Source organism: Crocuta crocuta, unplaced genomic scaffold (genome assembly GCF_008692635.1).
Source record: "Crocuta crocuta isolate KB4526 unplaced genomic scaffold, BGI_CrCroc_1.0 scaffold70, whole genome shotgun sequence".
Lineage (NCBI taxonomy): Eukaryota > Metazoa > Chordata > Mammalia > Carnivora > Hyaenidae > Crocuta > Crocuta crocuta.
Window position 1 is genome coordinate 16,528,618 of NW_027528417.1, and position 16,346 is coordinate 16,544,963.

Consider the following 16,346-nt stretch of genomic DNA (forward strand, 5'->3'; position numbering starts at 1 on the left):
GGAGCTCTGCCCCGGGGGAATGCGCGCGAGCGTGAACGTGCGCGCGCCTCCGAGGGGCCTCTGCGCCCACTCCGGGAGGTGTGTAGGGGTGCGGGGGGGTGGAGTATGAGTCGCGCGTGGGGAGAGACTGTGTGTGCGAGAAAAGCTCGCTGGCAGATGCGCGAGGACCAGCCCACCGAGCAGCTCGGGTGGGCGTGTCCTTGGTGCGCCCGGCCCTCGGGGGAGTTCTCCACACAACCCAGCTCAGCTGGAAGTGTGTGTGGGAAGCGCGCGCGTAAGCGGCGGTGCCTTGAACGCCAAGCCGCCGAGGCGTGTGTTTGTTCATAATGGCCGTCCGTCGGTCGGGGTCGGTCTCGGAGGAATGAATGCGTGCGTGTCAGAGACTCGCTGTGACAGGAGGGGACGCCGATACTGTGTGTGAAGAGGCCAGCCTAGCCGAGGGACGCCGAGCATCAGCGGGGCCAGTCGGCGCGCGCGCGTGTGTGCGCGCGCGTGTGCACGTGGAGACGCGGCGCGCGCCGCGGCGGAGGGAGGGAGGGAGGCAGGCGGCGGCAGGNCCCGGCCCGCGCCCTCCCACGTCTGCAGCCGGCTCGGCTTTCTGCCCGCCCAGACGCCGCTTCTCCCGGCTCCCGGCCCTCGGCTCCGCGGAGGGAGCGGAAATGAGTGCGGCGTCGGCGTCGGCGCCCGAGCGGGGTTGGAAGAGCGAGAAAGTGGACGAGGCTCAGGCCCTGGCGCGGAGTTGCGCTGCCCGAAGACCCGACTTCCAGCCGTGCGACGGGCTCTCCATCTGTGCCACGCACAGCCACGGCAAGTGCTTCAAGCTGCACTGGTGCTGTCACCTAGGATGGTGTCACTGTAAGTCGAGCCGCGTCTCCCCGCCTTCCGCCGCCGTCCCAGGGCGCTCGGTGTCCAGGGTCGCGGTTGGGGCTCGGCGGGCACCCCCTCAGCTGCTAGGCTGCAGCCACCCTGGGCTCCCGGCGGGCGGGCGGGAGGGGGCCNTTTTTTTTTCTTTTTTATCTGAAATCACCAGGCACTGTGTTGAGAAATGGTAGAGCGCCGTGAGAGTTGACAACCAGAGGGGAAACCTTTTTTCAGGGCTAGTGGTTAAAGACGCTCCCCTTTCTTTCTCACTTTTGTCTTTTCCAGGCTGCTCGTTAAAAGGAAGAGCCCTTGGAAATCGAATTGTGGCCCATTTATTGTATCCAAATTGAGAAAACACTGAAGTGTAAGGGACAGCTTCCAAGAAGTTAATATTAACAGTTTGGAAGCGTGAACTCCTTCAATACCCAGTTGTAGCATATAGAGCCAACATACGAGATTGTTTTAAAATTACAAAATAAAATAATTAAAAGTAAGCTTTAATCATCCCTAACCAATTTACAAAAGCCAGAACTAAATGGTCTAGACCTTTTCTCTATGTTTATCCTGCCTGTGATTTTTAAAACGTATTAAATTCAAGTAGCGATTTAAACAGAATTCCACCCACAATTTGATGAGTTCATGATATTAGGCCTGCTGTATCCAATAAATGGGTTTTTTTTTTTTTTAAGAAATATGTTATAAACTTGAGTTTCCACATACCCTTATAGTAGAGGTTTTTGGAGTGTTTATTCAGGACACAAATTCTCGAAGTGATCTTAAGTTAAAATTGTTTTTTTCCTTGTGGGTTAGGAAAAAATGGCTCCCAACAAGAGATGCAGTACACTGACAAGTCCTTGTTTACGTTAATTGAACATAGGGGGGTATTTTAAATTGAATTTATGATTTGAAGACTAGGAGAATTCCTGCCTTTTCTTTACCTTGAACAGTATTGATTTTTTTTGTGTTGTGTGCTGATGGGTCAGTTTCCTCCTATATTTCATTATTACTATTGCGCTCAGATCCATTCCTCATTCTAAAGCACCATTTCAGCGGGGGACAGGATACAAAGTTGGAAGTAGCAACTGTAGGAAAGCTGTGATGCTGAAGCGCACAAGTACAGTGAATCTGGTGAGAGTCCATTTTCTAGGGAAGTATAGATTCACAGCACAGAATATGTGGAACATTAAAGACGGTCAGTCGGTCCCTGTCTTATTTCAGCAGTCTCTCCACCAGATACAGCACTCCTGAGGGGAACCTTTCAGTCTCCTCAGACAGCTTTGATTCCTAAAATACTCTCCTGTGGAGCTAAAACCAGTTACTTTCTAACTTCTTTCCACTGGTCTTATTTCTGCCTTATGAAATCATGTAGAACAGTCTAATACTTTCCTAGATCATGTTTTTTCCAGCTCTTCAGATATGCATATGATTGTTCCACGGACATAGACTATCTTCTGTCTGTATCCCCAGCCATTGTCACAGTGTCTGGCTTGAAATAGATGTGAAATTCGTGTTCACTGAGTGACTGAATGAAAGTAGCCATCATTTTCCTCTCAAGGCATGGTTTTGTGCTGTTTATAAATCTCTTATAAATCTTCTGCCTCTCCTTGTGTGGAAGAGTAGCCAGGCTCCTGAGCATTCTGGTTGTTCTGTTCTGAATGTGTGCCGGTATGGTTATGATCTTTTGAAGACTGTGACCCTTAGAAGGGTACGTAATATCCCAATTGTGGTTTGAGTCGAGCAGGACTGCTGTCTCCCGTGTTTGAGACCCTGCTACTGCTGCATCTAGCAGCACATTAGCTTTTCTGATATCCTCATCATGTTGAGCTTGCTGCTATCAGATTGAACTAAGGTTGCTGTCAACTAAAGACAGCAAGCTCTTTTTTTGTTTGTTTTACATATGTGGCAGTTAAGTCATGGCACTTGCTCATCTCACAGTTATATGTGTATTTTTTTGGACTCTGATACTTTAGATATTTTCCCCATTAAATTTCTTCTTAATTAGAATTACCCATTTATCTGGCTTACTGTTTTTTCAGATCCCAGCTCTTTCTTAATATATATTTGAGCCCCCTTAGTTTCATGTCAGCCATGTATTGGATGCCAACAGTAGTATAGTAACCTTTTGCGTCTTCATTCAAATTATTGATAAAATTGTTGAAGAGGAGAAGGCGACAGATAAGAATCTTGGAGCTTGCAGGTAGAACTGACTTTTTTTTTTTTCCTTTTTTTTTTTTTAATAGTTTATTGTCAAATTAGTTTCCACATAACACTCAGTGCTCATCCCCACAAGTGTCCTCTTCCCTGCCCACCCCCCCCTCCCCCCACATCCATCAGTCCTCAGTTTTTGTCAGCATTCAAAAGTCTCTCATGGTTTGCTTCTCTCCCTTTCCCCCACCATTTCCGCCCTTCTTCTCCCCCTTTAGAACTGACTTTTAAGTTGATGGCAATTCATTAAGAAGCACTCATTGTTATGGTCATTCAAATAATTAGCCATTTAATGTTGTATTTATCTTATCCATTTGGCGTAATGAGAGCCTGGTCATATACCTTGTTGAAATCGTGCCTCGTTGATATCTGACACTGTTTTAATTGCTCCTTTTTAATATATGATCTGTATATAAACACACTCTCTTTAAAAAAGAAGGGAAACTCGATGAATCTGGTTACTGTTTGGTTCCACAAATGCTCATTACCATTTTATTTTCTAAGTGATTAGAAGTTATTTTCTAAATAAATGATCTGAATTAGAAAAGGATTGATATCGAGTCTATTGGACTACTGTCATCTTTTCTTTAAAAATCAGATCTACATTTATTTGCTTGTTTCCAGTCTTTGGCAACCCTCCAGGTATCCATGCTTCCTCCACTGGCAGCGATTCAGTGATCACATTCACGAGAAGCTTCATTTCATTGAGAGCAGAAAGGTGCTTTGTTACAGTCTTCTCCCTATACTGGGAATCAATTCTTTCTACCCCTTTTTTTAGTCCAAATATCATTCTTCTTGAAAAGAAGCAGAGCTCACACATTTCAGAATTTCTACTTTCTTTTTGGTACTCATGAACATTACAACATCAGTCCTAAGCAGAATTTTTAAATTCTGTTGAATGTATGTTGAGCACCTTTTCTTTCCGAGATATTATGATGGAAGCTAGGGATATAAACATGAAAACAGCTGGACCATGCCCTTTATGCAGAGTATAAGGACATGACTATATTTATTTTTGTATTCCTTTAAAATAACAAATGAGGGACGCCTGGGTGGCTCACTTGGTTAAGTGTCCAACTTTGGCACTGGTCATGATTTCATGGTTCGTAGGTTCAGGCCCGCCTTAAGCTCTGAGCTGATAGCTCAAGATTCTGTATCTCCCTCTCTCTCTGCCCGTCCCCTGTCCCCACTCTGTCTCTCTCTCTCTCTCTCTCTCTCTCAAAAATGGATAAACATTAAAAATTAAAAAAATAAAATAAAATCACAAATGATATGGGTGAGAAACCTATCAACTTGTTCACCAAATCAAAAAATGGTAAAATGAGAGGACCACTTTGATATTTGGGAAAGGAATTTCAGAACAAATGGAGAAAGTTCCTCTATATATAGTTTATGTTAAACTCGTGAAATTCATAACCTTAGGAAATAGAAAAGACCGAAAATATGTACATCTTCATAAAAGACATGTAAAACATGTATATATTCATAGATGTGGTACTTGATGTATTTTTAAAGGTGACAATGTATTTGGATAATGGCAGATTTTGAGAATCGTGTCTGGGAGGAAAACTATGATATGTTTGTAGGTGTCACTATCAGAGATAGTTACTGAGTTGAAGAAACCATGGCCCTGAATGTGTAACTTTGTTTCACCGCCCCCCCNAGGAGCAATATTGGATGGAATTAATAAGTGAAAGATTCCAAGAGGACTTTTGAGAGAAAAAAAGACATAGCTTGGCTGGGGAAGAGGAATGGGAAAGAAGAAATCACATGCAAATATATAATAGATTTTGTGGCTAGGTAGGTAGAACATGGAGAAAGCATAAGAAATTAGATTGTTGAAATGTAAGGGAGGGATGAACAGGGAAGGTGAGAAGTCTGAAGTTTCAGTTGGTAGAGACCTTAACATTATTGCAGTTATATGGACAGTAGAGGAATGAAACTAGCAAGGGAGATTATTTTTATTTTGATATTAGTGTATAAAATAGAAATTCATGCAATAATATACCTAAATGGAAATTGGAATGGATCATATTTGGAGAGAGAGGAAAAGTTATAAAGGATAACTTCTAGGCTTCTGCCTCACGCAAATGGGATGGATGGTAGTGCCATTCGTTCACTAACAAAAAGAAAATATTGGAGAGGAACTAGGGTTTGGCTGAGCATGGATTGTTTTGAATCATGAATCCAGGGAGACCGTGAATTCAGTTTTGGATCTGTTGAGTTTAAGCTGTCTTGTCACCACATAGTAATGTGAGTAGGCAGCTGGATGCAGGGATCTAGAACTTAGAGGAGAGGTCTTCACTAGAGATATTATCAAAGTCATTTACTTATTTTTATTTAAACAAATTTTTTTAATCTTTATTTTTGAGAGAGAGAGTACAAGCAGGGGAAGAACAGAGAGAGGGAGACACAGAATCTGAAGCAGGCTTCAGGCTCTGAGCTGTCAGCATAGAGCCGGATGTGGGGCTCAAACTCATGAGCTGTGAGATCATGACCTGAGCTGAAGTCAGATGCTCAACCAACTGAGGCCCCCGGGTGGCCTATTTACTTATTTTTAGATTACAGTTGTGGCCATAGTGAAGCAAGAAGATCACCAAGGGAGGGGCTATAGTATGAGAAATGAAAAGGTTTTTTTGCATATTTTGTTGTAGGAAGCCAAGGGAAATGAGTGTCTTAAGAAAGAGTATGAAAATTAGGGGTGCCTGGCTAGCTTAGTCAGAGTGTGTGGTTCTCGGGGTTGTGAGTTTGAGCCCCATATTGGGTATAGAGATTACTTAAAAATAAAATCTTTTTTTTTTAAATGTTTTTTATTTACTTCTGAGAGAGAGAGAGAGAGAGAGGGTGAGCAGGGGAGGGTCAGAGAGAGAGAGCAGGAGATACAGAATCTGAATCAGGCTCCAGGCTCTGAGCTGTCAGCACAGAGCCTGACACGGGGCTTGAGCCCATGAACCGTGTGATCATGACCTGAGCTGAAGTCAGATGTGCAACGGACTGAGCCACCCAGGCGCCCCAAAAATAAAATCTTTTAAAAAAAGAGAAAGTATGAAGATTAAATCCGTTTTCAGCAGGTTATTTCTTAGAAATTGGCAAAATTACAAATAGTGATTTTCTTTATTACTGAGGAAGAAGGTAAAATATTTAGTCCTGCAAAAGTAACTTCAAGAATATAGTTAATTACAGGAGTGCTTGGGTGTTTGACTTCGGCTCAGGTCATGATCTAATAGCTCGTGGATTCCAGTCCCGTGTCCGGCTTCTGTGCTGACAGCTCAGAGCCTGGAGCTTGCTTTGGATTCTGTCTCCCTCTCTCTGCCTCTGAGTAGGGAGGGCCCCTACTCACACTGTGTCCCTCTCTCTTTCAAAAATAAACAAACATTAAAAAAAGAACATATTTAATTGCAGTATTAGTCAACGCTATTTGAGACAACGAATTCTTCAAAGTAGAAAGAGAAGAATAGAATGACAGGAGCTGAGAATTGTGACACAGAAATTACAGTTAACATTTATTGAGTGATTACTTTGTGCCAGAGTAAGCTTATTATGCTAAGCACTAAATAGACAATTATGTCATTATGTCCATTCTACAATTGAGGAAGGAGGCTTAGGGAAATTAAGCTAGTAAAAGTAGAGCCTGGATTTGGATCCAGGCCTGTCTGATTCTAGGACCTAGACTCTTAACCACCATAGGTTCTACAGAGCAATTTAAAATTAATGCACAGATCAACAGTTTTCGACTCCACCAAAGCCAGTGATGGAAAAAATTGTTAAGAAATGAGTGGAGAATTGTTACAATTGCAAAAATGAAATACAGAAGAATGAGAACTGTAAAGAGGTCACGAGATGTGATGGGGATGACATCTAAGTTAAGAGTAAAGGAAGAAAAAGTGATTAGAAGGTGACAGGGGTGGGTGGGTAGTGTACGGGGTATGATGTTGGTGCCACCAGCAGAGCTCAGAGTTGGCTTAATAAAATCACATAATAGATGAGCTCGGGTTTTTTTGCAGAAGACATCTTAAAAGATGTCTGTCTTTTTCAGATTGAAAGCAGGAAGAGTGGGACTTGATGTAGTCGAATAGATGATATTAACATATCTAAAGAAAGACTGTCACAGCAGAAGGTGGATGGGCAGCATGGAAATATAGAAAAACGGGTATTGGAGAGGCAGGATTTGAAAGTGTCTTTTTCAGAACTGTTCAGAGAAGATGATAACACTGCCTAGAGCTTAAATATCTGGTCTGTATAATTGGACTATCCTACAAATATTTGGCTATAAGTTGCTTTCTTATTTATAGATTTTCTATAGGGAGAGAAGGAGCTGATTAGAGAATTTTACTGTTAGGACCTTTGAGCAAATATACTTCTCTCCACTAGTTAGTGTATTAGCATTGTGGTTTTTGTGTTACTCTATTTGTTTTGTTTTCCTGCTTCTGCACAACTTAGGGGAAACTCACAAAATCAAGTTCTGACTTCCCCAGGGTAATGCCCTCTGCTTTTCCTAGGCATCTCAATCATATCAATAGCAGTTGCTGCAGAAAAATGTATTTAAGAAGTTTGATGGTGAAAGCTAGGGGGGAAAATGGAGTGGTAGTTTGATGGGATGAAGGAGTCAATGGAAGCTTGNAATGAGGTTTCTTACCATGTCTGGTGGTTGAAGGAAGAACATATAGATGTTAAGAAGACAAGTGTGACATTAAGTTCTGAGTGAGATTCCTCAAAGCTTTTCAAAGAAAGAGAAAACTGATAGGTGTTTTTCCATCCACATGGTGCTTCAATCGTGGACACACATCAACTTCAACAATAGCAATAACAGTGCTTATTGCAAGCATCTCTTTTTGCATGCAATCTTTATATATGCACACATCATCTTTTTGCATGTGTCATCTCATTTAAACCTTAGAACAGCCCTGTGAGGTAGGTATTGTTACTACCCTCATTTTGTTTAGATTAGGAAACTTGCTGAAGGGCACATGTAGTTTTGCTTTGGCTGTATATGGCAAATGTACATTAGAATCTTACAGACCAAGTGGCAGCCAGGGCTCTGGGGCACTTGGTTACGCTCAGGGTATAGTGAGGATGATTGTCAGCTGTTTTAAATTCCTTTTGGAATAAACAGGAATTAAGTAAAATAACAGTTTCTGATTTTAAAAGAAGGGCAATTGTATGCAGTATGAGCATTTTTCAGAGTGGTTGCAAACACTAAAAACTGTGCTTTTAAAAACTGCTTAACAGTGTATTGTATAATATGAATCTTCAGTCACCTCCTATCCTCAGCTGGTCCCTAACTGGTGCAAACTCTTTTGGTTGTTGTTAGATTTGCATGCATACCATTAATTATTGCTAGCTTCCAAGCCTGTTGTTATTTAGGGATTTGAACTGGATAGCTTTTGAGGATGCTTCTGTAATAATTTCCTACATTCCAAGACCCTCATTTTGTTTAGGTTTGTTCTCTTATACTGTAGAATTTCAATAATTAAAAGAATTTTTTAGAGAAATGTTATTAACTCCAAGCAATAATAGTAACACATGTTTAACAATCAAAAGTTGTTCAGTAGAAGATTTGCTTTCTTGAAAAATAAAGAATGGTTTATACACAAAACGAGGAAGGCACAGTAATCCTAGAAAAAGGACAAGGGCCATGGAGTCTGACACACCTTAGTTTGAATCATGGTTCCTCCATGATTTTTGGCAGTGTAACTTTGGACAGGTTAGTCAGCCTCTCTCAGCCTTAATGTTCCCTCTGAAAAACAGGAATACAGGTTCCTATTTCACAGGGTTATTATGAGGATCAAGTGACACAAGCAAAGTACTTAGTGCAGGTATTTAGTAAAAGGTGCCATGAGCCCCTCCTCAAAAAAACCAAACAAACAAAACACGAAATACCAGATAGTATAATCATCCTGAGGGCAAGCTCTAGCTTCGACTTGGTGTTTGAATCCTGGATCTGCCCACTTACCCAGTTATATGGTTTGGGGGAAGTTAACCTCTTTCAGTTTCCTCACTTTTACTATGGAGATAGTAATAGTACCAGTTTCATGGTGTAATGAATGTCAGTCTCCAGCTACTTCCCCCTTCCACAAATGTCCTGAAATTTAATTTGAAATTCACTTTATGACCATACTCATTTGTTCATTTAAACACTCACAACAACAAAGGTAGTATATACATTGTGAAAATTACATTTAGAAATTAATGAGTTTTTTGTTACCATCATTGGAAGGTATATTTTGTAATAGTTAACTATGTGATGATTATCTGCTTCTTGTCATAAAATCTGACAATGTGCTGCAACTCCCACGCCTTTCCTGTATCCTGTTTTCCACCATTGTTAAGCAATGGATAGTTCTGGTTTATAAGATATATCAGTTGATAGCTTTCATATATAGCAAATAAGGGTCAATAGGTTTCAAAGGATCAGAACATTATAAAAGTTGCATTGTTAAAGTGAAATGGGACATATTTAATTTTAATGATTTAGAAGCCTTGTCAGGATCCAGTGGTCATACTCGGCCATTATTTGTAATGCTGAATTTATATGGAAAAATGGCAAAAGTGCTAGTTGATACTGTAGTCTTGGCTGCTAGAATGTTGGACAAAGGAGACTTAATTGTAGTCTTTGCAAATTACTTTACTCAGGTTCACAGAATTTTCATTCTGTGTTTCTCATGTTATAATGGTGGGTTCTTCAATTTTCTTTTCTTTTTTTTTTTTTAATGTTTTATTTATTTCTAGGAGAGAGAGAGACAGTGTGAGCAGGGGAGGGTCAGAGAGAGAGGGAGTCACAGACCGAAACAGGCTCCAGGCTCTGAGCTGGCAGTCAGCACAGAGCCCGACGCGGGGCTCGAACCCACAAAACCGTGAGATCATGACCTAAGCGAAAGTCGGATGCTTAACTAACTAAGCCACCCAGGCGCCCCTTCAATTTTCTGATGGTTAACAGTATTCTGAAAGCACACTGCCAAAAATGTGCAGTACCAGAGTGCCAATAATATATAATCCCTCCAGTTGTGTCTACACAATGCCCTAAAACAGTCCCTTCAGGACAAATTCTTTAACTTGCCTGGTACTTATAAAAGTAGATTATTTTTGGTGTGATACAGATGTGGTATTTCTTCCTCTGTATCTCAGAATTTAGTGAAATAAAAACACTAAGAGTAATACTTTGGTATTTTCAGCATGCCTTTAAGAATTAGTACATTTTCTGTGGGGATGAGCACTGGGTGTTATATGGAAACCAACTTGACAATAAACTATTTGTAAAAAAAAAAATAAAATAAAAATAAAAAGGCTTGCAGACCTTTACAAGAAAAAAAGAATTAGGACATTTTCCTGTATGATTTTCCTGTATAATATATTTTCCTATATAATTATAATACTAGTTACATTTAAAATGATTAACACTAACTCAGCAATGCTATCTAGTATACAGTTTTCTTAATTGTCAAAAAATTACTTTTATAGCTGTTTTTTTAAAAAATTCAGGGTCCAATCATGATTCATACATCAGATTTCATTATTGTATCACTTTAGTTTCTTTTAATCATTCTAGAATAATCACACTTTTGGGGGGATGACATTAAAATTTTTGAAAAATCCAAGTTAACTGTAGAGTTTCCCATATTTTAAATTTGCCTAATTGTTTAATCATAATTATATTTAGGTAAACAATTTTGTTGAGTTATTACAGAGGTGACATTGTATCCTATCAGGTGAGGAGACTTAGCACGTCAAGTTGTTCCACAACTGCTAATGCTAAGGCGATACCTGACAAGTCTGTTATAAAGGTACATTTCCCCTTTATTATTTTTCTTTTTAAAAAGCTTTTCGTTTTGTTTTTAACATACTATCTGTGGGTGATGCTTTGACACTGAATGAATATCCTGCTCTCTAACAGACTTTACCCTAGTGATTTTAGTATTGAACGAGGAGTCTTAAGTGGATCACTTGGTGGTTGCAATAGTGATTTTATAATTCTGCCATTCTTTCTACCATTTGATGGAACTGTTTTTATAAAAAAGAGGTTTTTGGGGGGCACCTGGGTGGCCCAGTTGGTTAAGCATCCAACTCTTGATTTTTCTCTCAGGTCATGATCTCACAGTTCAGGAGATCAAACCCCCGCATGGGGCTCTGCCCTGACAGCACTGAGCCTGCTTGGGATTCTCTCTTTCTCTCTTTTTTTCTCTCNAAAAGTTTTTCTTTTCTACCTACATACCTTCTCTTTTAAGTATTACTATAGATGACTTGGTTCTTTTTTATTTGTTATAAGTAAGCACCATAACTCTTTTTGATGCTCAAACTGTCTTCATTTGGCTTAAGTGAGAGCCCCTTCAGGCTGGCCTCTGTGTCCTTTTGACGTGTTCCTATCATTTTTCTGAGTACTTCCCTATTTTCTGGAACAAATTGTTCCAGGCTTACCTAGTAATTTCTCTCAGACCAGAAATGCATTGTTTTTCTAAGAATCCCAGATTCCTTTTAGTGATGAATGGCATGGAAACCATTATCTGGACTTTTGGTGTGGTTATTTCTCCTGAGATTTTTATACATTTAGGCCTGTTCAGTGGACAGATCTAGGAAGTGTCTGTGTGTGTGTGTGTGTGTGTGTCCCCGTCACCTTTCCCCATTCCGTATTTGTATCTTGCTTCTCTGTGGGTAAAAATCCTGGCGTCCAGTACGTCATAATATTTACTCATTTCCTTTATTTTCAGCTACACACAAGGTAGTGTAGGGATTATTACATTAGTACCACTACCAACAACAAACTGATGAATAAATAAAGTTTAAGAAATTTTGCATATTTTGATCTTTAGGCTATATCCTAGGAATGATGTATAGTCAGAACACTCTGTTCAAAAGTTTCTTGAATTAATTTTTTTCTGTGTTATCAAGTTCATTGATTTCTGATTCTAATCAATTTTGTGTTCATGTTTTAATTTTTAATTTTTTATTATTTTGTAAAATTTTTAAATTTATTTTTAAAAATGTTTTATTTATTTCTGAGAGACAGGTAGAGACAGCGTGAGCAGGGGAAGGTCAGAGAGAGAGGGAGACACAGAATCTGAAGCAGGCTCCAGGCTCTGAGCTAGCTGTCAGCACAGAGCCCGACGTGGGGCTTGAACCCATGAACTGTGAGATCACGACCTGAGTCGAAGTCAGACGCTCAACCAACCGAGCCACCCAGGTGCCCTCGTTTTAATTTTTAAAATTAAACTTTTTTACTTAGAAATAAGTTTAGATTTATATGCAGTTTTGAGAAGTAATAAAGAGATCTGGTGTATCCTTATCTAGTTTCCCAGTGGTAGCATCTTGCAAAACTATAGTGTGGTGTCACAGCCAGGAAATTGACATTGATACAGCCAAAATAATATTTCCATCATTGCAAGGCACCTCATGCTGCCCTTTTATTAATGTTTATTTTCAAGAGAGAGAGGGACAGAGTGTGAGCAGGGGAATAGCAGAGAGAGGGGGAGACACAAAATCTGAAGCAGGCTCTAGGCTTCAAGTTGTCAGCACAGAGCCGCATGTGGGGCTCCAATTCACAAACTGTGAGATCATGAACTGAGCCCAAATCGGATGCTTAATTGACTGAGCTACCCAGACACCCTTGGCGTTGCCCATTTATAGCCATACTTACTTTCTCTCCTTCCACAACCCCTAATTACTCTCTGGCAATCACTAATCTGTTCTCCATTTCTATAATTTTGTCATTTTTCAGAAGGTTTTATAAATGAAATCATATAATATGTAACCTTTTGGGATTGACTTTTCCTCATTCAGCATCATCTCTGCAGATTCATTCACGCTATTGAGTGTCAATAAGTTTGTTCCTTTGTACTGGTGAGTCCTGTACCATGGCATACATTTACCAGTTTAATCATTCACACATTGAAAGGCATCTTGTGTTGCAGATTTTAGTTATTACACATAAACTTGACATAAACAAATGGGAACAATTTTCTGTTTGAGCAGGGGTCTTCATTTCTCTGGGATAAATGCCCAAGGGTGCAACTGCTGGGGTGTATAGGAGTTACATGTTTAGTTTTTTAAGCACCTGCTAAACTGTTTTCCATAGAGATTGCACCGTTTTATATTCCCAACCACAGTGTGCGAGTGATCCAGTTTCTTCTCCACGTTCTTGTCAGCGTTTGGTGTTGTTGCTCTTTTTATTCACTTTTATTTCAGCCATTCTGATAGGTGGGTAACTGGTAGTTCATTTTGATTTTAATCTATATTTACCTATTAACGTTTATGTGCTTATTTGCCTTTTGTATATCCTCTTTGGTGAAATGGATTTTATCTTTTTTTTTTCTTTTTTAGGACTTTAGTTTCTTAGAGGAGTTTAGGTTTACAGCAAAATTGAGATGCAGGTACAGAGGTTTCTCTTGTATTTTGCTGCCACGCATGTACAGCCTCCCCTATTATCAGTATCAGTCATCACAGCAGTACATTTTTTTTTTTTTTTTTACCACAAGTGAACCTCCATTGACACATCATAATCACCTTAAGACTGTAGTTTAGCTTATAGTTCAATCTTGGTTTTGTACATCCTTATTTGGACAAATGTGTAATGACATAGATCTGTCATAATATCACTTCCCTAAAAATCCACTGTCTGCCTCTTCCTTTCTTCCTTCAGGTCCCCAGCATCACCGATCTTTCTATTATCTCCATAGTTTTGCCTTTTCCAGAATGTCATATAATTGGAATCATACAGTAGAAAATACAGTAAAAGGAAAAATACAGTAAACATTTTTAAAAATTTTTTATTTTTTTAAATGGTTATTTATTTTTGAGAGCGAGAGAGAGAGAGAGATAGAGAGCGAACAGGGGAGGGCCAGAAAGAGAGGGAGACACAGAAACCGAAGCAGGCTCTAGGCTCTGAGCTGTGAGCACGGAGCCCGATGTGGGGTTCCAACCCATCGACTGCAAGATCATGACCTCAGCTAAAGTCAGATGCTGAACCGACTGAGCCACCCAGGTACCCTACAGTAGTCCTTTTAGATTGGTCTTTTTCACTTAGTAATATGCATTTTAAGGTTCATTCCTGTCTTTTCATGGCTTGATAGCTCATTTCTTTTTAGTGCTGAATAATATTCCATTGTGTGGATGTATCCCATTTTGTTTATTCATCTACTGAAGGATAGCTTGTTCCTTCCAAGTTTTGGCAGTCACAAATAAATCTGTTGAAAACATCCATGTGTGGGTTTTTCTGTGGATGTTTTTTCACCTCCTTTGGGTAAATAGCAAGGAGGGAGTACTGTTACCAGATTCTATGGTAAGAGTGTGTTTAGCTTCCTAAGAAACTGATAAACATCTTCCAAAGTAAGACGTTATTTTGCTTTCTCACCAACAGTGTAGGAGATTTCTTATTGCTCTATATCTTTGCCAGTGTTTGGTATTGCCAGGGTTCCATATTTTAGCCATTCTAATGAATGTATAGTGGTGTCTCATGTTGTTTGAGTTTGTGTTTCCATGATGACATATGATGTGGTGTATCTTTTTTTTTTTTTGGATGTGGAGTGTCTTTGACATGCTTATTTGCCATCTGTGGATCTTCATTGGTGAGTTGTCTGTTAAGATCTTTGACCCATTTTGAAATCAGAGTTTTAAGATCTTTGTATATTTTTGGGGCACCGGGGTGGCTTAGTTGGTTGGGATCCAACTTCTGCCTAGGTTATATTCTCTCTGTTCATGGGTTCGAGTGCCACATAGGAGCTGACAGCTGTGCTGACAGCTCAGAGCCTGGAGCCTGATTCAGATTCCTTGTCTCCCTCTCTCTCTGTTTCTCCTTCACTCATGCTCTCAAAAATAAATAAATGTTTAAAAAAATTTTAAAAACTAAACAAATTTTTTAAAAAATTTAAGAGTTTTTTGTATATTTTGGATAGCAGTCTTTTATTAGATGTGTGTAATTCTTTTTATTATATATTACTGGATTTTATTTCCTAATAGTTTGTTAAGGATTTTTATGTTTATATTTATGAGAGGTGTTGGTCTATAGTTTTCTCTTTTGTATTATCTTAGGTTTTGGTATCAGGGTAATAGAAGTTCATACAATGAACTGAGAAGTTTTTCTCTCTTATTTTTTCTGAAAGAAATTGTTTAGAAATGATGTGAATTTTTCTTTTAACATTTGGTAGAATTCTCTAGTGAAACCATCTGAGCCTGGAGCTTTTCTTCTTGGGAGTTTTAAATTACTAATTCAATTTCCTTAATAGTTAAAGAGGTTCTTCAAATTATTACTAATGGGCAAATTGTGGTAGTTCATTTTTTTAAAGGAATTGGTTCATTTCACTCTAAGCTGTCAAATTTATATGTATAGAGTTGTTTATAGCATTTCCTAATTATACTTTTGATGTTTGCATGGTCTGTAGTGATACCCCTTACATTCCTAACATTGCTAATTTGTATCTTTTTTCTTTACTCTTTCTTAGTCTGCTAGAGGTCTGTCAAATTTTGTTGACCTTTTCAAAGAAACAGTTCTTTATTTCATTAATTTGTGTTGTTGTTGTTTTTAATGTCATTGATTTCTGCTGTCATCTTTATTATGTCCTTCTGCTTGCTTTGGGTTTGTTTTATGCTGCTTGTTTTAGCTTCTTGAAGATGAGAATTTAGACTAACGGTTTGAGATTTTTCCTCTTTTCTAATATATTCCTTTATTAAATTTTTAAAAAAATATTTACTTATTATTGAGAGAGAGAGAGCGAGAGAGAGTGAGCAAGCAGGGGAGGGACAGAGAGAAAGGGAGACACAGAATCTGAAGCAGCCTCCAGGCTCTGAGCTGTCAGCACAGAGCCCGACATGGGCTTTGAACTCACAAACTGTGAGATGATGACCTGAGCTGAAGTTGGTCACCAGCTGTTTGGGAGCCACCCAGGTGCCCCTAATATATACATTTATTGCTATAAAATCCCTCCTAGCACTGTATTAGCTGTGTACCACAGATTTTGAGATGTTTTATTTTCATTTTCATTCAGTTCAATGTATATTTTGATTTCTTTTGAGACATCTTTCTGACTCCTGGATTCTTTAGAAGTGTTGTTTAGTTTCCAAGTGTCGGGAGATTTTTCTGTTATTTTTCTGTTAATTGTCATAGATTAATTGACCATTTGTGTCACACTCACACATTTGAGTGTGTTTACTTCTGGGCTTTTTATATTCTGTTCTGTTGATCTATGTGTTTGTTTTTGTGCCAGTACCATGCAGTTTTGATTACTACAGCTTTGTAGTAAATCTTGAAATCTGAGATTGTAGTACTTCCAGCTTTAGTCTTCTTTTTGAAGATT

The 16,346-nt window shown here is 39.3% G+C and overlaps 1 protein-coding gene across 1 annotated transcript in view; it reads left to right on the forward strand.

The window, feature by feature from the left end:
* The first annotated feature begins 619 nt into the window (after positions 1–619).
* CUNH3orf70 (chromosome unknown C3orf70 homolog) overlaps positions 620–16,346 on the forward strand; it is a 79,596-nt gene continuing 63,869 nt past the window's right edge. The window contains exon 1 of the mRNA XM_077754560.1: positions 620–855. Within this exon, the coding sequence (XP_077610686.1) occupies positions 660–855 (196 nt within the window). The 5' untranslated portion in view covers positions 620–659. The remainder of the gene's footprint in view (positions 856–16,346) is intronic.